This window comes from Parasteatoda tepidariorum, chromosome 9 (genome assembly GCF_982258835.1).
Source record: "Parasteatoda tepidariorum strain Cologne lab strain chromosome 9, Ptep-v5.0, whole genome shotgun sequence".
Lineage (NCBI taxonomy): Eukaryota > Metazoa > Arthropoda > Arachnida > Araneae > Theridiidae > Parasteatoda > Parasteatoda tepidariorum.
In genome coordinates this window covers 79,403,424-79,427,279 of record NC_141763.1, presented here as the reverse complement: position 1 = coordinate 79,427,279, position 23,856 = coordinate 79,403,424, and the positions used below count along the sequence as shown (strand labels likewise).

General features: G+C 35.6%; 3 protein-coding genes across 6 annotated transcripts; all 3 read right to left on the bottom strand.

Annotated features, from left to right (window-relative positions):
- Positions 1-22: 22 nt before the first annotated feature.
- LOC147804267 (uncharacterized) lies at positions 23-1,669 on the bottom strand. Its single transcript, XM_087151483.1, has 2 exons — positions 1,654-1,669; positions 23-1,017 (listed from the first exon to the last, which is right to left on the bottom strand). Exons 1-2 carry the CDS (start codon positions 1,667-1,669, stop codon positions 38-40), a joined length of 996 nt encoding a protein of 331 aa, XP_087007609.1. The 3' UTR covers positions 23-37.
- Positions 1,670-1,733: 64 nt separating this feature from the next.
- Positions 1,734-7,572, bottom strand: LOC147804266 (uncharacterized). The gene is made up of 5 exons (XM_087151482.1): positions 7,534-7,572; positions 7,141-7,306; positions 5,395-6,246; positions 3,649-4,500; positions 1,734-2,754 (listed from the first exon to the last, which is right to left on the bottom strand). Exons 1-5 carry the CDS (start codon positions 7,570-7,572, stop codon positions 1,745-1,747), a joined length of 2,919 nt encoding a protein of 972 aa, XP_087007608.1. The 3' UTR covers positions 1,734-1,744.
- Positions 7,573-8,650: 1,078 nt separating this feature from the next.
- Positions 8,651-14,641, bottom strand: LOC107450705 (uncharacterized). 4 transcript variants are annotated; one of them, XM_087152222.1, is made up of 3 exons: positions 14,025-14,641; positions 13,839-13,943; positions 8,651-9,657 (listed from the first exon to the last, which is right to left on the bottom strand). In XM_087152222.1, exons 1-3 carry the CDS (start codon positions 14,602-14,604, stop codon positions 8,666-8,668), a joined length of 1,677 nt encoding a protein of 558 aa, XP_087008348.1. In that variant the 5' UTR covers positions 14,605-14,641; the 3' UTR covers positions 8,651-8,665. The 4 variants fall into 4 exon arrangements, with proteins under 4 accessions (XP_087008348.1, XP_087008349.1, XP_087008345.1 ...); XM_087152223.1 differs by having other exon boundaries at positions 13,839-13,940; XM_087152219.1 differs by lacking the exon at positions 8,651-9,657 and adding an exon at positions 10,372-11,392 and having other exon boundaries at positions 14,025-14,640.
- Positions 14,642-23,856: the final 9,215 nt, after the last annotated feature.

Here is a 23,856-nt window from a genome sequence, read left to right as displayed (position 1 = left end):
CTTGCAATGATATGCCAACCACTGAGGATCTTTTATGTCAGTACCGAGGTTGGTGAGAGTCGAGATCAAAATTCATATCGACCAGCAACGCTAAGATTCTATCCCTGGGCGATTCCGTGTGAGAAATGCAATCTATTCCTTGAGCCAAGGCATGGTGAACATATTTTATAAACATATTTATAGAAGCATAAATTTTTAACCTACCTGATTCATTGTTTGGTCCTTCTGGTTTATTTGGTCCTCCTGGCCCGAACGGTCCTCCTGAACCTTTGTTTGGTCCTTCTGGCCCAAATGGTCCTCCTGAGCCTTGGTTCGGTCCTCCTGGTCCCTTTGGTTCTCCTGGTCCATTTGGTCCTTCATTGCTTGGACCCTCAGGATATATATTGACCTCAGTGTCTACATTAATAGGTCTTTCGGCATTTGGTCCGTTTGGTCCTCCTGGTCCGTTTGGTCCTTCTGGGTTCTTTGGTCCTCCTGGGCCATAAGGTGACGCTCCTGGTCCTTTTGGTCCTCCTGGTCCGTTTGGTCCTTCTGGATTCTTTGGTCCTCCCGGACCGTTTGGTCCTCCTGGTCCGTTTGGTCCTTCTGGATTCTTTGGTCCACCTGGGCCATTCGGTCCATAAGGTGACGTACCTGGTCCCTTTGGTCCTCCTGGGCCGTTTGGTCCTTCATTGCTTGGACCCTCAGGATATATATTAACCTCAGTGTCTACATTAATAGGTCTTACGGCATTTGGTCCGTTTGGTCCTCCTGGTCCGTTTGGTCCTCCTGGTCCGTTTGGTCCTTCTGGATTCTTTGGTCCTCCAGGACCGTTTGGTCCTCCTGGTCCGTTTGGTCCTTCTGGATTCTTTGGTCCTCCAGGACCGTTTGGTCCGTTTGGTCCTCCTGGTCCGTTTGGTCCTTCTGGATTCTTTGGTCCTCCTGGTCCCGTTGGTCCCCCTGGGCCGTTTGGATATATATTAACCTCAGTGTCTACGTTAATAGGTCCTTTATTTGGTCCTTCTGGTCCATTTGGTCCTTTTTATAAAAATGAATAAGTAATTTTAAATTTCGTTTTATTAAGTATCGTAATTAGTGTTACAAAATGAGTACGATTCCGAAGCTAAATCTTTCATTAAATAATTTTCCTCATTTAAAAATTGTAGGAAAAAACTGGTGTTATCTACTGTAATAGTTACTGTTATGTAAAATTATCTGCTAGAAAAAAATTACTAATAATTTTAAATATATTAGACATTATTTGAAACGGGATGAAAAGTGTTATTTTAATCTCTATAAAATGGTATAAAAATTTTATTGCAAATGAATTCTGGAATTATTCTTATATTGACATGTTTTTTTGAAGTCTTTGTTAACTAAGGTTAATTTTCCAAAGTTTTCAACCATTCCATTGGTGTTATTTTCGGAAAATAGAGTTTTGCCAAATAGGAGTTCTTTATAACTTGCTATTCTTTAATATGTAATTTTTTTTTCTGTTTGTAACTAGCGTAGTATATCGGTCTCGATTCTGAGTTTACGACTATCTAGGTTAAACTCCGTACCTTTGAAATTTTGAGCTGAATCCGGAAGTCAAAGAAACACCTGGATCAAGCATTTGATGAAACTAAGCTTTGTATTTGCCTTTTTAAAGAAACAAGCTCGCGTTTCCGTTACGTGGAGCGAAAACCATGAAACTCTCTAACAATTTGAAAAACTGCAAAGGGATTTCTTGCAATGATATGCCAACCACTGATGATCTTTTATGTCAGTACCGAGGTTGGTGAGAGTCGAGATCAAAATTCATATCGACCAGCAACGCTAAGATTCTATCCCTGGGCGATTCCGTGTGAGAAATGCAATCTATTCCTTGAGCCAAGGCATGGTGAACATATTTTATAAACATATTTATAGAAGCATAAATTTTTAACCTACCTGATTCATTGTTTGGTCCTTCTGGTTTATTTGGTCCTCCTGGGCCGAACGGTCCTCCTGAACCTTTGTTTGGTCCTTCTGGCCCAAATGGTCCTCCTGAGCCTTGGTTCGGTCCTCCTGGTCCCTTTGGTTCTCCTGGTCCATTTGGTCCTTCATTGCTTGGACCCTCAGGATATATATTGACCTCAGTGTCTACATTAATAGGTCTTTCGGCATTTGGTCCGTTTGGTCCTCCTGGTCCGTTTGGTCCTTCTGGGTTCTTTGGTCCTCCTGGGCCATAAGGTGACGCTCCTGGTCCCTTTGGTCCTCCTGGTCCGTTTGGTCCTTCTGGATTCTTTGGTCCTCCCGGACCGTTTGGTCCTCCTGGTCCGTTTGGTCCTCCTGGTCCGTTTGGTCCTCCTGGTCCGTTTGGTCCTTCTGGATTCTTTGGTCCACCTGGGCCATTCGGTCCATAAGGTGACGTACCTGGTCCCTTTGGTCCTCCTGGGCCGTTTGGTCCTTCATTGCTTGGACCCTCAGGATATATATTAACCTCAGTGTCTACATTAATAGGTCTTTCGGCATTTGGTCCGTTTGGTCCTCCTGGTCCGTTTGGTCCTTCTGGGTTCTTTGGTCCTCCTGGGCCATAAGGTGACGCTCCTGGTCCCTTTGGTCCTCCTGGTCCGTTTGGTCCTTCTGGATTCTTTGGTCCTCCAGGACCGTTTGGTCCTCCTGGTCCGTTTGGTCCTTCTGGATTCTTTGGTCCTCCTGGTCCCTTTGGTTCTCCTGGCCCGTTTGGATATATATTGACCTCAGTGTCTACGTTAATAGGTCCTTTATTTGGTCCTTCTGGTCCATTTGGTCCTTTTTATAAAAATGAATAAGTAATTTTAAATTTCGTTTTATTAAGTATCGTAATTAGTGTTACAAAATGAGTACGATTCCGAAGCTAAATCTTTCATTAAATAATTTTCCTCATTTAAAAATTGTAGGAAAAAACTGGTGTTATCTAACGTAATAGTTACTGTTATGTAAAATTATCTGCTAGAAAAAAATTACTAATAATTTTAAATATATTAGACTTTTTTTGAAACGGGATGAAAAGTGTTATTTTAATCTCTATAAAATGGTATAAAAATTTTATTGAAAATGAATTCTGGAATTATTCTTATATTGACATGTTTTTTTGAAGTCTTTGTTAACTAAGGTTAATTTTCCAAAGTTTTCAACCATTCCATTGGTGTTATTTTCGGAAAATAGAGTTTTGCCAAATAGGAGTTCTTTATAACTTGCTATTCTTTAATATGTAATTTTTTTTTCTGTTTGTAACTAGCGTAGTATATCGGTCTCGATTCTAAGTTTACGACTATCTGGGTTAAACTCCGTACCTTCGAAATTTTGAGCTGAATCCGGAAGTCAAAGAAACACCTGGATCAAGCATTTGATGAAACTAAGCTTTGCATTTGTCTTTTTAAAGAAACAAGCTCGCGTTTCCGTTACGTGGAGCGAAAACCATGAAACTCTCTAACAATTTGAAAAACTGCAAAGGGATTTCTTGCAATGATATGCCAACCACTGAGGATTTTTTATGTCAGTACCGAGGTTGGTGAGAGTCGAGATCAAAATTCATATCGACCAGCAACGCTAAGATTCTATCCCTGGGCGATTCCGTGTGAGAAATGCAATCTATTCCTTGAGCCAAGGCATGGTGAACATATTTTATAAACATATTTATAGAAGCATAAATTTTTAACCTACCCGATTCATTGTTTGGTCCTTCTGGTTTATTTGGTCCTCCTGGCCCGAACGGTCCTCCTGAACCTTTGTTTGGTCCTTCTGGCCCAAATGGTCCTCCTGAGCCTTGGTTCGGTCCTCCTGGTCCCTTTGGTTCTCCTGGTCCATTTGGTAATTCATTGCTTGGACCCTCAGGATATATATTGACCTCAGTGTCTACATTAATAGGTCTTTCGGCATTTGGTCCGTTTGGTCCTTCTGGGTTCTTTGGTCCTCCTGGGCCATAAGGTGACGCTCCTGGTCCCTTTGGTCCTCCTGGTCCGTTTGGTCCTTCTGGATTCTTTGGTCCTCCCGGACCGTTTGGTCCTCCTGGTCCGTTTGGTCCTTCTGGATTCTTTGGTCCACCTGGGCCATTCGGTCCATAAGGTGACGTACCTGGTCCCTTTGGTCCTCCTGGGCCGTTTGGTCCTTCATTGCTTGGACCCTCAGGATATATATTAACCTCAGTGTCTACATTAATAGGTCTTTCGGCATTTGGTCCGTTTGGTCCTCCTGGTCCGTTTGGTCCTTCTGGGTTCTTTGGTCCTCCTGGGCCATAAGGTGACGCTCCTGGTCCCTTTGGTCCTCCTGGTCCGTTTGGTCCTTCTGGATTCTTTGGTCCTCCAGGACCGTTTGGTCCGTTTGGTCCTCCTGGTCCGTTTGGTCCTTCTGGATTCTTTGGTCCTCCAGGACCGTTTGGTCCTCCTGGTCCGTTTGGTCCTTCTGGATTCTTTGGTCCTCCTGTTCCCGTTGGTCCCCCTGGGCCGTTTGGATATATATTGACCTCAGTGTCTACGTTAATAGGTCCTTTATTTGGTCCTTCTGGTCCATTTGGTCCTTTTTATAAAAATGAATAAGTAATTTTAAATTTTGTTTTATAAAGTATCGTAAATAGTGTTACAAAATGAATACCATTCCGAAGCGAAATCTTTCATTATATAATTTTCCTCATTTAAAAATTGTAGGAAAAAACTGGTGTTATCTACTGTAATAGTTACTGTTATGTAAAATTATCTGCTAGAAAAAAATTACTAATAATTTTAAATATATTAGACTTTTTTTGAAACGGGATGAAAAGTGTTATTTTAATCTCTATAAAATGGTATAAAAATTTTATTGCAAATGAATTCTGGAATTATTCTTATATTGACATGTTATTTTGAAGTCTTTGTTAACTAAGGTTAATTTTCCAAAGTTTTCAACCATTCCATTGGTGTTATTTTCGGAAAATAGAGTTTTGCCAAATAGGAGTTCTTTATAACTTGCTATTCTTTAATATGTAATTTTTTTTTCTGTTTGTAACTAGCGTAGTATATCGGTCTCGATTCTAAGTTTACGACTATCTAGGTTAAACTCCGTACCTTTGAAATTTTGAGCTGAATCCGGAAGTCAAAGAAACACCTGGATCAAGCATTTGTTGAAACTAAGCTTTGTATTTGTCTTTTTAAAGAAACAAGCTCGCGTTTCCGTTACGTGGAGCGAAAACCATGAAACTCTCTAACAATTTGAAAAACTGCAAAGGGATTTCTTGCAATGATATGCCAACCACTGATGATCTTTTATGTCAGTACCGAGGTTGGTGAGAGTCGAGATCAAAATTCATATCGACCAGCAACGCTAAGATTCTATCCCTGGGCGATTCCGTGTGAGAAATGCAATCTATTCCTTGAGCCAAGGCATGGTGAACATATTTTATAAACATATTTATAGAAGCATAAATTTTTAACCTACCTGATTCATTGTTTGGTCCTTCTGGTTTATTTGGTCCTCCTGGCCCGAACGGTCCTCCTGAACCTTTGTTTGGTCCTTCTGGCCCAAATGGTCCTCCTGAGCCTTGGTTCGGTCCTCCTGGTCCCTTTGGTTCTCCTGGTCCATTTGGTAATTCATTGCTTGGACCCTCAGGATATATATTGACCTCAGTGTCTACATTAATAGGTCTTTCGGCATTTGGTCCGTTTGGTCCTTCTGGGTTCTTTGGTCCTCCTGGGCCATAAGGTGACGCTCCTGGTCCCTTTGGTCCTCCTGGTCCGTTTGGTCCTTCTGGATTCTTTGGTCCTCCCGGACCGTTTGGTCCTCCTGGTCCGTTTGGTCCTTCTGGATTCTTTGGTCCACCTGGGCCATTCGGTCCATAAGGTGACGTACCTGGTCCCTTTGGTCCTCCTGGGCCGTTTGGTCCTTCATTGCTTGGACCCTCAGGATATATATTAACCTCAGTGTCTACATTAATAGGTCTTTCGGCATTTGGTCCGTTTGGTCCTCCTGGTCCGTTTGGTCCTTCTGGGTTCTTTGGTCCTCCTGGGCCATAAGGTGACGCTCCTGGTCCCTTTGGTCCTCCTGGTCCGTTTGGTCCTTCTGGATTCTTTGGTCCTCCAGGACCGTTTGGTCCGTTTGGTCCTCCTGGTCCGTTTGGTCCTTCTGGATTCTTTGGTCCTCCAGGACCGTTTGGTCCTCCTGGTCCGTTTGGTCCTTCTGGATTCTTTGGTCCTCCTGTTCCCGTTGGTCCCCCTGGGCCGTTTGGATATATATTGACCTCAGTGTCTACGTTAATAGGTCCTTTATTTGGTCCTTCTGGTCCATTTGGTCCTTTTTATAAAAATGAATAAGTAATTTTAAATTTTGTTTTATAAAGTATCGTAAATAGTGTTACAAAATGAATACCATTCCGAAGCGAAATCTTTCATTATATAATTTTCCTCATTTAAAAATTGTAGGAAAAAACTGGTGTTATCTACTGTAATAGTTACTGTTATGTAAAATTATCTGCTAGAAAAAAATTACTAATAATTTTAAATATATTAGACTTTTTTTGAAACGGGATGAAAAGTGTTATTTTAATCTCTATAAAATGGTATAAAAATTTTATTGCAAATGAATTCTGGAATTATTCTTATATTGACATGTTATTTTGAAGTCTTTGTTAACTAAGGTTAATTTTCCAAAGTTTTCAACCATTCCATTGGTGTTATTTTCGGAAAATAGAGTTTTGCCAAATAGGAGTTCTTTATAACTTGCTATTCTTTAATATGTAATTTTTTTTTCTGTTTGTAACTAGCGTAGTATATCGGTCTCGATTCTAAGTTTACGACTATCTAGGTTAAACTCCGTACCTTTGAAATTTTGAGCTGAATCCGGAAGTCAAAGAAACACCTGGATCAAGCATTTGTTGAAACTAAGCTTTGTATTTGTCTTTTTAAAGAAACAAGCTCGCGTTTCCGTTACGTGGAGCGAAAACCATGAAACTCTCTAACAATTTGAAAAACTGCAAAGAGATTTCTTGCAATGATATGCCAACCACTGATGATCTTTTATGTCAGTACCGAGGTTGGTGAGAGTCGAGATCAAAATTCATATCGACCAGCAACGCTAAGATTCTATCCCTGGGCGATTCCGTGTGAGAAATGCAATCTATTCCTTGAGCCAAGGCATGGTGAACATATTTTATAAACATATTTATAGAAGCATAAATTTTTAACCTACCTGATTCATTGTTTGGTCCTTCTGGTTTATTTGGTCCTCCTGGCCCGAACGGTCCTCCTGAACCTTTGTTTGGTCCTTCTGGCCCAAATGGTCCTCCTGAGCCTTGGTTCGGTCCTCCTGGTCCCTTTGGTTCTCCTGGTCCATTTGGTCCTTCATTGCTTGGACCCTCAGGATATATATTGACCTCAGTGTCTACATTAATAGGTCTTTCGGCATTTGGTCCGTTTGGTCCTCCTGGTCCGTTTGGTCCTCCTGGTCCGTTTGGTCCTTCTGGGTTCTTTGGTCCTCCTGGGCCATAAGGTGACGCTCCTGGTCCCTTTGGTCCTCCTGGTCCGTTTGGTCCTTCTGGATTCTTTGGTCCTCCTGGGCCATTCGGTCCATAAGGTGACGTACCTGGTCCCTTTGGTCCTCCTGGGCCGTTTGGTCCTTCATTGCTTGGACCCTCAGGATATATATTAACCTCAGTGTCTACATTAATAGGTCTTTCGGCATTTGGTCCGTTTGGTCCTCCTGGTCCGTTTGGTCCTCCTGGTCCGTTTGGTCCTCCTGGTCCTTCTGGGTTCTTTGGTCCTCCTGGGCCATAAGGTGACGCTCCTGGTCCGTTTGGTCCTCCTGGTCCGTTTGGTCCTTCTGGATTCTTTGGTCCTCCAGGACCGTTTGGTCCTCCTGGTCCGTTTGGTCCTTCTGGATTCTTTGGTCCTCCTGGTCCCTTTGGTCCTCCTGGGCCGTTTGGATATATATTGACCTCAGTGTCTATGTTAATAGGTACTTTATTTGGTCCTTCTGGTCCATTTGGTCCTTTTTATAAAAATGAATAAGTAATTTTAAATTTCGTTTTATTAAGTATCGTAATTAGTGTTACAAAATGAGTACGATTCCGAAGCTAAATCTTTCATTAAATAATTTTCCTCATTTAAAAATTGTAGGAAAAAACTGGTGTTATCTATTGTAATAGTTACTGTTGTGTAAAATTATCTGCTAGAAAAAAATTACTAATAATTTTAAATATATTAGACTTTTTTTGAAACGGGATGAAAAGTGTTATTTTAATCTCTATAAAATGGTATAAAAATTTTATTGCAAATGAATTCTGGAATTATTCTTATATTGACATGTTTTTTTGAAGTCTTTGTTAACTAAGGTTAATTTTCCAAAGTTTTCAACCATTCCATTGGTGTTATTTTCGGAAAATAGAGTTTTGCCAAATAGGAGTTCTTTATAACTTGCTATTCTTTAATATGTAATTTTTTTTTCTGTTTGTAACTAGCGTAGTATATCGGTCTCGATTCTAAGTTTACGACTATCTAGGTTAAACTCCGTACCTTTGAAATTTTGAGCTGAATCCGGAAGTCAAAGAAACACCTGGATCAAGTATTTGATGAAACTAAGCTTTGCATTTGTCTTTTTAAAGAAACAAGCTCGCGTTTCCGTTACGTGGAGCGAAAACCATGAAACTCTTTAACAATTTGAAAAACTGCAAAGGGATTTCTTGCAATGATATGCCAACCACTGAGGATCTTTTATGTCAGTACCGAGGTTGGTGAGAGTCGAGATCAAAATTCATATCGACCAGCAACGCTAAGATTCTATCCCTGGGCGATTCCGTGTGAGAAATGCAATCTATTCCTTGAGCCAAGGCATGGTGAACATATTTTATAAACATATTTATAGAAGCATAAATTTTTAACCTACCCGATTCATTGTTTGGTCCTTCTGGTTTATTTGGTCCTCCTGGCCCGAACGGTCCTCCTGAACCTTTGTTTGGTCCTTCTGGCCCAAATGGTCCTCCTGAGCCTTGGTTCGGTCCTCCTGGTCCCTTTGGTTCTCCTGGTCCATTTGGTAATTCATTGCTTGGACCCTCAGGATATATATTGACCTCAGTGTCTACATTAATAGGTCTTTCGGCATTTGGTCCGTTTGGTCCTTCTGGGTTCTTTGGTCCTCCTGGGCCATAAGGTGACGCTCCTGGTCCCTTTGGTCCTCCTGGTCCGTTTGGTCCTTCTGGATTCTTTGGTCCTCCCGGACCGTTTGGTCCTCCTGGTCCGTTTGGTCCTCCTGGTCCGTTTGGTCCTTCTGGATTCTTTGGTCCTCCTGGGCCATTCGGTCCATACGGTGACGTACCTGGTCCCTTTGGTCCTCCTGGGCCGTTTGGTCCTTCATTGCTTGGACCCTCAGGATATATATTAACCTCAGTGTCTACATTAATAGGTCTTTCGGCATTTGGTCCGTTTGGTCCTCCTGGTCCGTTTGGTCCTCCTGGTCCGTTTGGTCCTTCTGGGTTCTTTGGTCCTCCTGGGCCATAAGGTGACGCTCCTGGTCCGTTTGGTCCTCCTGGTCCGTTTGGTCCTTCTGGATTCTTTGGTCCTCCAGGACCGTTTGGTCCTCCTGGTCCGTCTGGTCCTTCTGGATTCTTTGGTCCTCCTGGTCCCTTTGGTCCTCCTGGGCCGTTTGGATATATATTGACCTCAGTGTCTACGTTAATAGGTCCTTTATTTGGTCCTTCTGGTCCATTTGGTCCTTTTTATAAAAATGAATAAGTAATTTTAAATTTCGTTTTATTAAGTATCGTAATTAGTGTTACAAAATGAGTACGATTCCGAAGCTAAATCTTTCATTAAATAATTTTCCTCATTTAAAAATTGTAGGAAAAAACTGGTGTTATCTACTGTAATAGTTACTGTTATGTAAAATTATCTGCTAGAAAAAAATTACTAATAATTTTAAATATATTAGACTTTTTTTGAAACGGGATGAAAAGTGTTATTTTAATCTCTATAAAACGGTATAAAAATTTTATTGCAAATGAATTCTGGAATTATTCTTATATTGACATGTTTTTTTGAAGTCTTTGTTAACTACTGTTAATTTTCAAAAGTTTTCAACCATTCCATTGGTGTTATTTTCGGAAAATAGAGTTTTGCCAAATAGGAGTTCTTTATAACTTGCTATTCTTTAATATGTAGTTATTTTTTTTTTCTGTTTGCAACTAGCGTAGTATAGCGGTCTCGATTCTGAGTTTACGACTATCTAGGTTAAACTCCGTACCTTTGAAATTTTGAGCTGTATCCGGAAGTCAAAGAAACACCTGGATCAAGCATTTGATGAAACTAAGCTTTGTATTTGTCTTTTTAAAGAAACAAGCTCGCGTTTCTGTTACGTGGAGCGAAAACCATGAAACTCTCTAACAATTTGAAAGACTGCAAAGGGATTTCTTGCAATGATATGCCAACCACTGAGGATCTTTTATGTCAGTACCGAGGTTGGTGAGAGTCGAGATCAAAATTCATATCGACCAGCAACGCTAAGATTCTATCCCTGGGCGATTCCGTGTGAGAAATGCAATCTATTCCTTGAGCCAAGGCATGGTGAACATATTTTATAAACATATTTATAGAAGCATAAATTTTTAACCTACCTGATTCATTGTTTGGTCCTTCTGGTTTATTTGGTCCTCCTGGCCCGAACGGTCCTCCTGAACCTTTGTTTGGTCCTTCTGGCCCAAATGGTCCTCCTGAGCCTTGGTTCGGTCCTCCTGGTCCCTTTGGTTCTCCTGGTCCATTTGGTCCTTCATTGCTTGGACCCTCAGGATATATATTGACCTCAGTGTCTACATTAATAGGTCTTTCGGCATTTGGTCCGTTTGGTCCTCCTGGTCCGTTTGGTCCTTCTGGGTTCTTTGGTCCTCCTGGGCCATAAGGTGACGCTCCTGGTCCCTTTGAACCTCCTGGTCCGTTTGGTCCTTCTGGATTCTTTGGTCCTCCTGGGCCGTTTGGTCCTCCTGGTCCGTTTGGTCCTTCTGGATTCTTTGGTCCACCTGAGCCATTTGGTCCTCCCGGGCCATAAGGTGACGTACCTTTTCCATTTGGTCCTCCTGGGCCGTTTGGTCCTTCATTGCTTGGACCCTCAGGATATATATTGACCTCAGTGTCTACATTAATAGGTCTTTCGACATTTGGTGCGTTTGGTCCTCCTGGTCCGTTTGATCCTTCTGGGTTTTTTGGTCCTCCTGGGCCATAAGGTGACGTTCCTGGTCCTTTTGTTCCTCCTGGTCCTTTTGGTCCTTCTGGATTCTTTGGTCCTCCAGGTCCGTTTGGTCCTCCTGGTCCGTTTGGTCCTCCTGGGCCATTCGGTCCTCCCGGGCCATAAGGTGACGCCCCTGGTCCCTTTGGTCCTCCTGGGCCGTTTGGATATATATTGACCTCAGTGTCTACGTTAATAGGTCCTTCATTTGGTCCTTCTGGTCCATTTGGTCCTTTTTATAAAAATGAATAAGTAATTTTAAATTTTGTTTTATAAAGTATCGTAAATAGTGTTACAAAATGAATACCATTCCGAAGCGAAATCTTTCATTATATAATTTTCCTCATTTAAAAATTGTTGGAAAAAACTGGTGTTATCTACTGTATTAGTTACTGTTATGTAAAATTATCTGTTAGAAAAAAAGTACTCATAATTTTAACTATATTAGACTTTTTTTGAAACAGGATGATAAGTGTTATTTTCAACTCTATAAAATGGTATAAAAATTTTATTGCAAATGAATTCTGGAATTATTCTAATATTGACATGTTTTTTTGAAGTCTTTGTTAAGTAATGTTAATGTTCAAAAGTTTTCAACCATTTCATTGGTGTTATTTTCGGTAAATAGAGTTTTGCCAATTAGGAGTTCTTTATAACCAGCTATTCTTTCATATATAGTTATTTTTATTTCTGTTTGTAACTAGCGTAGTATAGCGGTCTAGATTCTGAGTTTACGACTATCTAGGTTAAACTCCGTACCTTTGAAATTTTGAACTGAATCCGGAAGTCAAAGAAACACCTGGATCAAGCATTTTATCAAACTAAGCTTTGTATTTGTCTTTTTAAAGAAGCAAGCTCGCGTTTCCGTTATGTGGAGCGGAAAACCATGAAACTCTCTAACAATTTGAAAAACTGCAAGGAGATTTCTTGCAATGATATGCCTACCACGGAGGATATTTTATGTCAGTACCGAGGTTGTTGAGAGTCGAGATCAAAATTCATATCGACCAGCAACGCTAAGATTCTATCCCTGGGCGATTCCGTGTGAGAAATGCGATCTATTCCTTGAGCCACGGCATGGTAATCATATTTTATAAACATATTCTGTGACGACTCTTGTCCCTTTGGTCCTCCTGGGCCGTTCGGTCCTTCATTGCTTGGACCCTTAGGATATATATTGACCTCAGTGTCTACATTAATAGGGTTTGCAGCATTTGGTCCGTTTGGTACTTCTGGGTTCATTGGTCCTCCTCAGTAATTCGGTCCTCCGGAACCTTGGTTCGGTTCTCCTTGGCTATAAGGTGATTGTTCGATCTTCATTGCTTAGACCCTCGGGAATTAAATTAATCACAGTGTCTACATTAATAGATTTTTCAGCATTTTTCCCTTCTGGTGCATTTGGTTCTTTTTTATAAAAGTGAACAAGTAATTTTAAATTTCGCTTCGTAAAGTATCGTAAATCGTGTTTCAAAATGAGTATGATTTCGAAGCTATCTCTTTCATTAAATATTTTCCACTGTATTTAAAAATTTTCCGTAAAAAATTGGTGTTATCAACTGTAATTGTTTCTGTTATGTAAAATTATCTTTTAGAAAAAAATTGATAATATTTTTGGTTTTTAAATACTGAGCAAAATTCTGTTAATAAAATGTAATCCGAAAATATTCTAGGCCTAAAAAATTATTAATAATTCAAATTAAATTAGACATTTTTTAAAACAGGATGAAAATTGTTATTTTCATCTCTATATAAGGAAAGTATAAACATTTTAATGCAAATGAATGAAACATTCAAACTAAAGTACTAATAAATAAATAGTTTATAAGTTGATTATTCTAATTTTTAATAAAAGGTTTTTACTTATAACTGTTACGTATCTTTGATTTTATTGCTATTTGGAAAAGTTTCCGAAAGCATGATTTAATTTGCTTGTTTTCTTACGAGTGATTTGATTTAATATATTGTTTTAATTGTTTTTTCAAAACTATAATATAGTTTTTTGTTGACAGTCAGCTCAGATCACAGACTTGCAATCAGATGCTTTCTGGCCGTTAATCTTAAGTGATAGGAAGCAACAAATTACTGGATCCGAGGGTCCGGGATTCAAACCTCGTTAGTGGTCAGTATTTTAAAATTATATTTCATAAAAAATAAATGTTTTTTTTAAAATTTATTTTACAATTTGTAATAAACTATTCTTTCTGTGTTTTGTAAATGAAATATTATTTTGCCTTAAATTATATTTTTTTCTAAGTGCAAATAATAGTGTAAGAATGGAGAAATTGTTGCTCAGATAAAATTTATATAAATGGCCCCATATCTCCCCTTTTTCAGTTAACATCAAAGCTTTTTACGATTCTTTTGGTTATCAATCTTTCGATTAATATCAATGTTTCAAAGTTGATTGGCTGTTACATATTCTGATCAGTAGATTAGAAAAATATTTATTTGTAAGCTACCTGAATAAATTTGTATTATGCTTCAAATTCTACACTCAACTGAAGAAATGTCTGCTTCTGATAGTTAATATCGAAAAATTTTAATTAGAATGTGTATGGAGAAAATTTAATCTTCATTTTATATTTTGATTAATATGATTGTTATACTTAAGAAAAAATTCGATATTTTAATATTTAAGCAGGGACAATATTATTTAGTTAAAGATTTTAATAACTTACCTCCCAATCCATTTCCTGCATCGTTTTGTGCACCATTGGGCTCATAATTGACAACTGTATCTATGAAAATGGGTCCGCTGTCCGATCCGGGTCCATTTGGCCCTGCTTTTACAAAGAAAAATACATAATTGTTATCAATACTTTGTGGGTATTTGAACTCAAAAACTCACCTTTTAATAAACTCACCTATTCCGTTGTTATTACTATTCCCTCCTTGCCCATTGGATCCACCTTCATTGACATTTATGGAGGTCTGTACGCTAACTGAGCCTGATTCGCTATCGATATCGATTTCATTCTCTGAGTCGGAATTATGTCGGCTAAGTACAAATACCATATCTTCTATTTCGCTAATAAAATCTTTGTTTTCTGGGCAATTTATTTGCCGAAAAGTAACTTTTATAGCTTGTATAACAGCTCTCAGTTTAATTGTTATACTGATATGTTTGCTTTCCACTATCGTTAGCTCAGCAATCGATGAAGCTAATGCCCCCAGCATTGCCTTTTCTTTAGCTTTTGTGTAATGCCTTTGCTTGCTGCTTATTTCGGCATTCGTTAAACTTATTATTACTTCATAGTAGTCTTCCACGGATTCATAATTAAACATACCGCAGTCCTTCAGATTGGAAACAAAATTTCTGGCAAATTCCCGAGCCTTTTGAGGATTCGAAAGGAACGAAAAATCAGCATTGTGGTTGGCATTTATCGTATGAAGCTCACAATATGACAGAAGTACCACCGCCACTAAACTAAATGAGCAGTACATGGCTGCTGATTTAGTGATCTGGTTGATGGTTGGCAGTTGCCTACTTTTATACCATATTTAATCGTGACAGTTGTGCACATTTTTGTTAATCATACATGTTATATTTACTGAGAGAAATAATTTTTCATGATCAAATTTTGTTTACCTTCTCTCACTGTTTGCCTATGTCATGTGCTGAATTGATTCGTGATCTTTTTTTAATTATCTAGCCTATGGTATTTTTAAGGAAATGAAACTTATCGAAATTGGAAATGGAATGGAGATTATAATTTTTAGATCCCTCAAATTATTTTAAGGATTTTAATGGTGCAAAACAATTTGTTAATCTGGAAAAATGTTTTTTTTTTAAAATTAATTATACATTTACAGATTGTGACAAATAAAATCAACGTAAGCAAAAAATGGTTTTTAATTGATAATTTGTTAATAAAATAAGAATCTTTTGAGGTTTTCTAGATCGCTTTTGATCTTTTCCAGATCACACAGAAGATCACTTCTTTCTTCTTTTAGTTTTCCTTTTTTAATTAACTAGCGTAAGATATTTTTTAATTAAATGAAACCTATCGAAAGTGGAAATGAAACGGAGATTATATTTTTTAGAACTGTACAAATATTTCAAGCATTTTAATAGTGCAAAACAGTTTATATAATCTAGAAAAATGTTTTTTTTAATAATAATTATACACTTACAGATTGAGACAAATAAAACCATACCGAGTAAAAACTGGTTTTTAGCTGATAATTTGTTTATATATATTCAATTAATTCAATAATAATTGATAGCAAAATTTAATTAAAAAAACAAAACAATCAAACAATGAAAAGTTTTCTTTATTATTTCATTGCATTACTTTTTGATTGATTCTTCGATTTCTTGGTTCCCAGGTGTAGTTTGCAGTTTATATATATAATATATAAAGGTAAGGATCAGATTTTTTTAGATCATTGATTTGCTAGTTTTATATATTTTTATCCAGGGATGTTAACTTTCAAAATTCAATAAAACGTTTAGAATTACTTTAGCTATTCTGTTTGAAAATAATTTCTATGCAAAATTAAATAATAATACAAATTAAACTAACGGTATGTTTGGAAATGCAAAAAAAAAAAAATGTATTTTCATTAAACATATATTTATTTGTGCAACAAAAAAGAAAAATAATTTATTTATAATGAAAAGTCTTAAGTTCAATGCAAAGACCTAAATAGAAAGTTGTGACTAAGTAGTTTTTTTTAATTAAATAGTAACTTTGTGGCGCATTTATAAAAGCTAATGATTACTTTAAAAAATTATCTATTTAAAAAAAAAACAAAAACACTTTTGATGTTTTTATAACATTTTGACCCCCTACTAGTGCTCACGTTATCTCTTCGACAGACGATTCTGTTCACATACTTTTAAAACTAAGTACTCTTAAGCATTACTTTAAAATACATTTTACTAGTTTTGATTTATTTTAACTCCTATTAGTGCTCTTCGGAGATAATTCTATTTACACAGTTCACTTAGAATTCCGTTTTAAAAAAAACGTCTTATTAATTTGATTTGATTTTAATCACCATTGATGCTAACGAACATTGTTTCTTTTTAATGACGATTCTAAAAACTGATCATTAGTTAACGGGTATTGTTTTTTCAACATGAATATGACTAAACTGCTTTCAAGTAATCTGCTCTCCAGTAAGGTACGTATTTAGGCACGATTCTGAGCGGCATAAACTGACTGGAGTTATGTTTTCTACAAAATCATAAATTACGTAATTCAGCAAAAAAGATTTATGCACAGTTTTTTTCCCTTCATAAATTTTATTAATTGCAGCACAAATTAAGAGTTGATAAATGAGCCATTTTCATTTTCAAGTTCGACTCAATAGTAGTTTTCCCTATCTTTGGAAGAAAAGTGTTAAGTTCGTTTCATTTCTTTTTAATTTTGAAATTTGTATTCGGCAAATATTTTCGTAATTACAATTGTTAGGTTAATTGTTTTGCAATTGAGTCTGACATTTAGTTTTGAGTCTGAATTTTAATTGAGTCTGAATTAGAGTCTGATATATTGCTTTGGGTTTCAAATTTCTACTAATAAAACACAATATTATCAGGCAATAATTGCTTTTAGTAATTTACCAGATATATAATTTTAATAAATAGTATTGAGAAAATTGAGCCTTAGGATTTAATAAGTTAAATATAAATAATTATTCGCTATAAAAATTTCAAAAAAGTCGTCTATTTAAAATTTGATTTCTTAAGAAGTATTCTTTCAATTGTCTCCTACCTCCGTACTATTACATTGAAACTTTTTGAAAAGATCTTTCAAATTTTGCATTTTGTCATTTAAAATTATATTCTTTAAAATTGTGTAAAAATTTCTATGTTTTTTAATTCAAATTCTACTATTTCAATATTATATTCTAATATTTCAAATTCTACTAACATTAAATAAAAAAAAAATCAAGATTATAAATAATCATTTAAAGTTATTCTTTGCACGTATTTATCTTTGGAGAAAATTTTTTTATTATTGTGTGCAAAAATGCTTCAGTTGTCGAGATATAGTGGAATACGTAAAAAGGGGGTAAAATATATGTCATTAAGGGCTCAAAACTAAATTGACAAAAAAAAAAAATCAGTTTTTGTAAAAGTTTAGCTAAGTCTTTTTTAAAAAATTGCCCTTTTTTGGCAAAAATATGCACTGGAACCTCTAAACGAATTTTGTAATGATAATTTTAACTAAACAATCTTTAGCAATCTCTTAAACCATTATATGAAAATTATATCACAGTTACAGAAAATTAATAAAAAATTAAATAGAGCAGAGATTGAAAGTTGAAAAAAAAATAAGAAAAGTAAAAATAAAAATTTCACGCTACTTTAAGTAAAATATAGTTATTATATTACTTTTCTAAACTATTTTTATTGATAAAAATGTTGATGCTGGATGGCAAACATGATTTCATTTGCTTTTTAGACAAAATTATTTTTTTAGGTTTTGTGTCTTTTTTTTAGTAAGGCAAAACAATATTCAGAGATGTGTCTTTTTTTTTTTAAAAAAAAAAGAAAAAAACCTGCTCAAATTCGCATTAATTGGAGAGGAACATCAAGTTGAATAAGTATGCGCGATTTTTCTTTTATCTATAGTTCACCCACCGTAAGAAGACGACTGACCTTCAGAGAGAGTTCATATTGTCTCGAGCATATCATTGTGCTCAGGGATCAGCATTGGGTCAAAGCTTTTAACCCGTGTAATGATAGACACTTCTTGAATTCTGTACCTTTGTTTTAACCATGGCGCGTAGTGTTTTTAAAAAGTGCTTAAAGGTGCTTATTTTCGATTTTCGTTTTTAAAAGCCCTTAAAGGTGCTTTTTTTATTGGGTGTTTTTAAAAAGTGCTTAATGAAAAGGAAAGTCGATTTTCGCCACGTATTATGTAAAAACGTGCTTTTCATATTTTTCTGTTCAACGTTTTCAGAATTCATTCAATCACAATCAATTTCAGCGTACCGTTATAGCGTATGAAAGCGCTAATCATTTTACAGGTTTGGTGAAATACTTACGAGACCGCTTGTGCGTCTAGTGAGTTATGTTCGATGAGATTCTGCTGCATTTTGCAAGATATTCTCAATTTCAAGCATTATTTTCCACCCTCTGAAATCGAACCGAAAAATCTCTCGATCATTTTTTAATGGCTAATATAATCAAGAAAAGAGTTCTATGTCAAATTCTAGTTATTTTATCATGATCATGTAAAGTCTTTGAAAATATTTTGCATTTTGTTAGTGTACATAGTGCTTAAAAATATTTTTTGAGTGCTTAAAAGTACTTAAAAGGTGCTTATTTTTTGTTGAAAGATTTGGCTACGCACCCTGTTAACTAATAGACTCGTTCTATGATTTACTATTGGGAGTACAAATTAGTTCGATCTGTTTTCAACAGATGGCTCTAGCTGTTATGAATGTTTCATAGTGACAGCTAGATTCGGTGGTTTAAGAGAGGTTAGACATCTGTCAATAATATTCAATTTATATCGCTTTGAGTTTCATACAAAAACAATGTTTTTTACTTTGTTGAATATGTCAAATTTTGTGGTAACTAAGCAGCATATGCGAGAGGTTTTATGTTTCTGCTTTAATTGGCAGAAAAGTGCAGCTAAACAGCATCAAATGCTTGTAGAAGTTTATGGTGACAATGCTCCAACTGATAAATCATGTGTGGAATGGTTTCGACGTTTCAAGAATGGTGAATCGCGATGTATACTATGAACTGCTACAACCTGGCGATTCCATTCCGGGCGATCGGTATAGGCTACAATTGATTCGTTTGAGCCGTGTATTACGAGAAAAACGGCTGGAATACGAGCAAAGTCATGACAAAGTTATTCTTCTGCATGATAACGGTCGGCCTCATGTCGCAAAAGTCGTAAAAAATTATTTGTAAACGCTCAAGTGGGATATTTTACCACACCAGCCGTATTCACCGGATATTGCTCCTTCTGTTTACTGGCTGTTCCGACGGTTGCAGCAGGATTTGTTAGGTCACCGGTTCACTTTTTTCGCAGAAATCCAAAATTGGCTCCTAGCTTGGATCGCCTCAAAAGACGAGAAATTCTTTCGAGATGGAACTCGAAAATTGCCTGAGAGGTGAGAAAAAGTAGTAGCCAGCGATGGACAATACTTTAATTAATCTGCCCATTCATTTTGTTCTGAAATAAATGCATTTTTGATCACAAAAAACGGACCGAATTAATTTGTACTCCCAATATTTAATTCTCGTCAGGCGGTATATTATATTTCCCTTAAATGATCTTTCTAAAAATCCTTTATTTGAACTAAACTTCATATTTTTAATCGGAAAGAAAGAATTATTTGTAATAGGAAGAAAAATAATATCTCAATAAAATTCTAACAAACGTAGCAAAAATTTAAGAAAAACCCGAAAACGTGTTTTCTCTATTAAAAGATAACGAGTTTTCACTGATTGAAAGATAATCGACTTTATGCACGAACTGATTAGAAAGATATTACTTGCGTGAGTTTATTTTACTTATAAACAAACTGAATACGTTGCGGATTGATTGGTTATATTAAAGTAAATAAACTGTTTTGATGAATTTCACGATTTCAATGCACCGATTTTTTCGGAAATAATAAGATATTTGTTTTAATTAAACGCTTCTATTCTTAGAATATTGGAAGTGAAGTGCATCATAAGGCAACTGCCAGTACTATTTTGTGTCTTTCCGTTATGCACGGTAAGTTCGAATTCTTTGTAAGGAATTATAAATTATTAATTTTACCTATTTTTTCCGTTATGCATGGTAAGTTCGAGTTCTTTGTAAAGAATTAGAAATTTTACTTATTTTTTTCCGTTATACACGGTATATTCGAGTTCTTTATGATGAGTTTATTAATTTTACCTATTTTTTTCCGTTATGCACCGTAAGTTCGAGTTCTTTGTAAAGAATTAGAAATTTTACTTATTTTTTCCCGTTATACACGGTATATTCGAGTTCTTTATGATGAGTTTATTAATTTTACCTATTTTTTTCCGTTATGCACCGTAAGTTCGAGTTCTTTGTAAAGAATTAGAGATTTTACTTATTTTTTTTCCGTTATACACGGTATATTCGAGTTCTTTATGATGAGTTTATTAATTTTACCTATTTTTTTTCGTTATGCACCGTAAGTTCGAGTTCTTTGTAAAGAATTAGAAATTTTACTTATTTTTTCCCGTTATACACGGTATATTCGAGTTCTTTATGATGAGTTTATTAATTTTACCTATTTTTTTCCGTTATGCACCGTAAGTTCGAGTTCTTTGTAAAGAATTAGAAATTTTACTTATTTTTTTTCCGTTATATACGGTATATTCGAGTTCTTTATGATGAGTTTATTAATTTTACCTATTTTTTTCCGTTATGCACCGTAAGTTCGAGTTCTTTGTCAAGAATTAGAAATTTTACTTATTTTTTTCCGTTATACACGATATATTCGAGTTCTTTATGATGAGTTTATTAATTTTACCTATCTTTTCCGTTATGCACCGTAAGTTCGAGTTCTTTGTAAAGAATTAGAAATTTTACTTATTTTTTTCCGTTATGCACGGTATGTTCGAGTTCTTTATGATGAATTTATTAATTTTACCTATTTTTTTCCGTTATGCACCATAAGTTCGAGTTCTTTGAAAAGAATTAGAAATTTTACTTATTTTTTTCCGTTATGCACGGTATGTTCGAGTTCTTTATGATGAATTTATTAATTTTACCTATTTTTTTCCGTTATGCACCATAAGTTCGAGTTCTTTGAAAAGAATTAGAAATTTTACTTATTTTTTCCGTTACTCACGGTAAGTTCGAGTTCTTTATAATGAATTATTAATTTTACCTATTTCCCGTTATGCACGGTAAGTTTGAGTTCTTTGTAAAGAATAAGAAATTTTACTTATTTTTTCCGTTATGCACGGTAAGTTCGCATTCTTCGAAAAGAATTATAAATTATTAATTTTACCTATTTCTTTCCAAAATCTTTAAGAGTTCTCTCTCTGATTTATATTTGTAAAATTGTAACTGGTTTTTGGCACCAGTTACGTAGTTTCTAACCACTAATGTGAAAGCTTCAATTGAATAAGGTTAGTGGAAGAATGAACTTAGTGACATTTTTAAAAGAATTGCGATTTCTCGGGAAAAGCTCTTATTTAAACATACAGCATTCATTTATATTGCTAAATCTATTCATTCCGAAGGTACTCACTGGAAGAACTGGCTAAGTGACATTATTTGAGTATTCTTTGGATGGAAGAACCAGATAAGTGACTTTGTGATAAATAGTCAATAAACAACCCTAGAAAATCATTTGCTTGACATCGAACGTTAAGGCACAGGGAGAAAATAATTGGCGGAAATAAAAAAAAAAAACTTGAAGCAGCAGCTACCGCGCATTAAGGAGGAATTTATATTTCAGCTTCAATATACAATTTTTTTGTGTTTGGTTCGCATGCGTTTCAGACACACTGCCCAGGTAAAATATTAAATTTTTTTTCTAGGCAAAGTCGCCTTGAAAATAAATACTATTTTGTGCTCAGGTAACTTTCAGTTTATTATAATGGTTACCAGCTGAATACTCGTTTTTCTTTAGGAAATAAAACTAAATAATCAATAAATCGTTAATGATCAATATTAAGAAATCATGCACAAAATTCAAAGATATATGCGGACACAATTAGTTAACTGAAAATACCAGTTTTTATTTATTTATTGTTATTTGTTGCTCTTCCCGATGGCTTTGCGTTATTACATTAAGGAAAACATGTTTTTAGAAGTTCGTACTCTCAAAATGAAGACTAACAATGTTCAGTATAATTTGTCATAATTCTATTACCAGAGGCCAACTCCTGATAGTTAAAAACTGCCATAACCAACAATTTTCTCCTGTACTTATCCAATTCGGTAGGCTGTAAAAAACCCATTTCTTCAGTACTCATAGTAGATATCGTGATACGTATTTATATTAGTATATATATAGTTCATATTAAAAAGCAGCGCCAATAAACATAATATCAATAATACCTATCACCAAACATTTTTCTATTTTTCTGATTAATATTTTTCAATAAGGGAATTATCAGCAATCTGTAAGATGTGCACATTTAAAATATTAAGTGATAAATCCGACTCAATAAGTGTACTTATATGTTTGCAGAATTAATGACAACTTTTTCTTAAAAATCGGCATGGATCAGCGGAGACAGATGAAGTCCACATCTGAACGAATCACAGAGATAGACAGTTAAACTTAATTTTGCTCCCTGCCAGCAGAGATTGCAGTGACTATGCAAATTATACTTTGGTAGAAGCATTTCAGAGCTCTACTGGTATCGGGCTAACCGCGAGAGGTTTTCGTGGTTTTTATCTCCTTTTTGCTCAAATTCTAATTAATTTCAGTTAAAAGAATTCTTTTTGACGGTGAATATGACCTTGTTCTTTTAACAGGTGTTCTTTTGTCTTCGAGAGTCGAGCATGGTGCGTAGCGTTTTTAAAAAGTGCTTAAAGGAGCTTATTTTCGATTCTCGTTATTTAAAAGCCCTTAAAGGTGCTTTTTTCATTGGGTGTTTTTAAAAAGTGCTTAATTTTCCCTTTTCGAAAATGAGATTTTTTTCTTTACCATGTAGATTTTCCCCACGTATTATGCAAAAGCGTGCTCTTAACATTGTTCTATTCAATTTTTTTCACGATTCATTCAACCACAATCTATTTCTTGTGCCGTCGGTCCATAGCATATGAAAGCACCAATCATTTTACATGTTTGATGAAATACTTGCGAGTTCGTATGTGCATCTACTATATTGAGCTGGGTTCGGTGAGATTAATGCACTCTAATGTGCAACTCGGTTGCATTTTGCACGAGATTCTCGATTTCACGCTTCATTTTCCACCCTCTGATGTCGAACTGAAAAACCTCGTGATCATTTTTTATGGCTAATAAGCTAATATAATCAAGAAGAATTCTTTCAGGGTGGCCACCCACCTGGAAAACTTTGAAAACCTGGAATTATCAGGGAATTTTTTTTTTATACTGGAAAAAACCTGGAAATATCTGGGAAATTTGAATAAAAACCTGGAAAAATCAGGGAATTTTAAAGAAAAGCTGGAAATTTTTTCTTTGATAATTTTTTTAGCTTCACTAATTTAAATTATTTACTAATTTTCTTACTTTAAATTATTTCATCAGTTATACCCACTTTCTTTAAACGGAAATGTATCGTCAAACAGTTGAAATATCATCAACTTAGCGATACTTTGCTTGCATCAAAATTTGCTCCATTACAGCTCTGTAAACTAGAATGCCACATAAAATTTTCCCACCGTTGCTAAATGAATGTAGAAACCTTTGACCGCTATGGGACCGTGCAATTTAGGAAAGATTCTGGTGGAGGCGGAGAAAGGGATTAGGATATTAGCTTCTGTTTTTAAATTCTGTCCTTGGGCTGAATCCATTTATGGCTCAAGTAATTATTGGTGGTAATTTTTTTTTCTATCTACAAAATGTTTTTGTATTTTTAACTTTATAAAATTCTCCAAAAATTAGTTGGTTATAATTTAATAATAATAGATTTTATATTGCACTCTTTTTCTGCTCCCATTCAAAGAAATCTGTGAATTATTTTTTCTCAGCAAACCAACCAATCACACATTTTTTTACAATCGCTCACAGCAATGTTTGTCTACAATTGTTGCATTAATGCTAATTTTTTCTATT

Coding starts and splice junctions, on each gene's coding strand:
- LOC107450705 (XM_087152219.1), bottom strand. CDS start 14,604: ATGTACTGCTCATTTAGTTTAGTGGCGGTGGTACTTCTGTCATATTGT. Junction 13,944..14,024: donor TAGTAATAACAACGGAATAG/GTGAGTTTATTA, acceptor TCTTTGTAAAAG/CAGGGCCAAATGGACCCGGA. Junction 11,393..13,838: donor TGCAGGAAATGGATTGGGAG/GTAAGTTATTAA, acceptor TTTTATAAAAAG/GACCAAATGGACCAGAAGGA.
- LOC147804266 (XM_087151482.1), bottom strand. CDS start 7,572: ATGAAGGACCAAACGGCCCAGGAGGACCAAAGGGACCAG. Junction 4,501..5,394: donor AGGACCAAACAATGAATCAG/GTAGGTTAAAAA, acceptor TTTTATAAAAAG/GACCAAATGGACCAGAAGGA. Junction 2,755..3,648: donor AGGACCAAACAATGAATCGG/GTAGGTTAAAAA, acceptor TTTTATAAAAAG/GACCAAATGGACCAGAAGGA.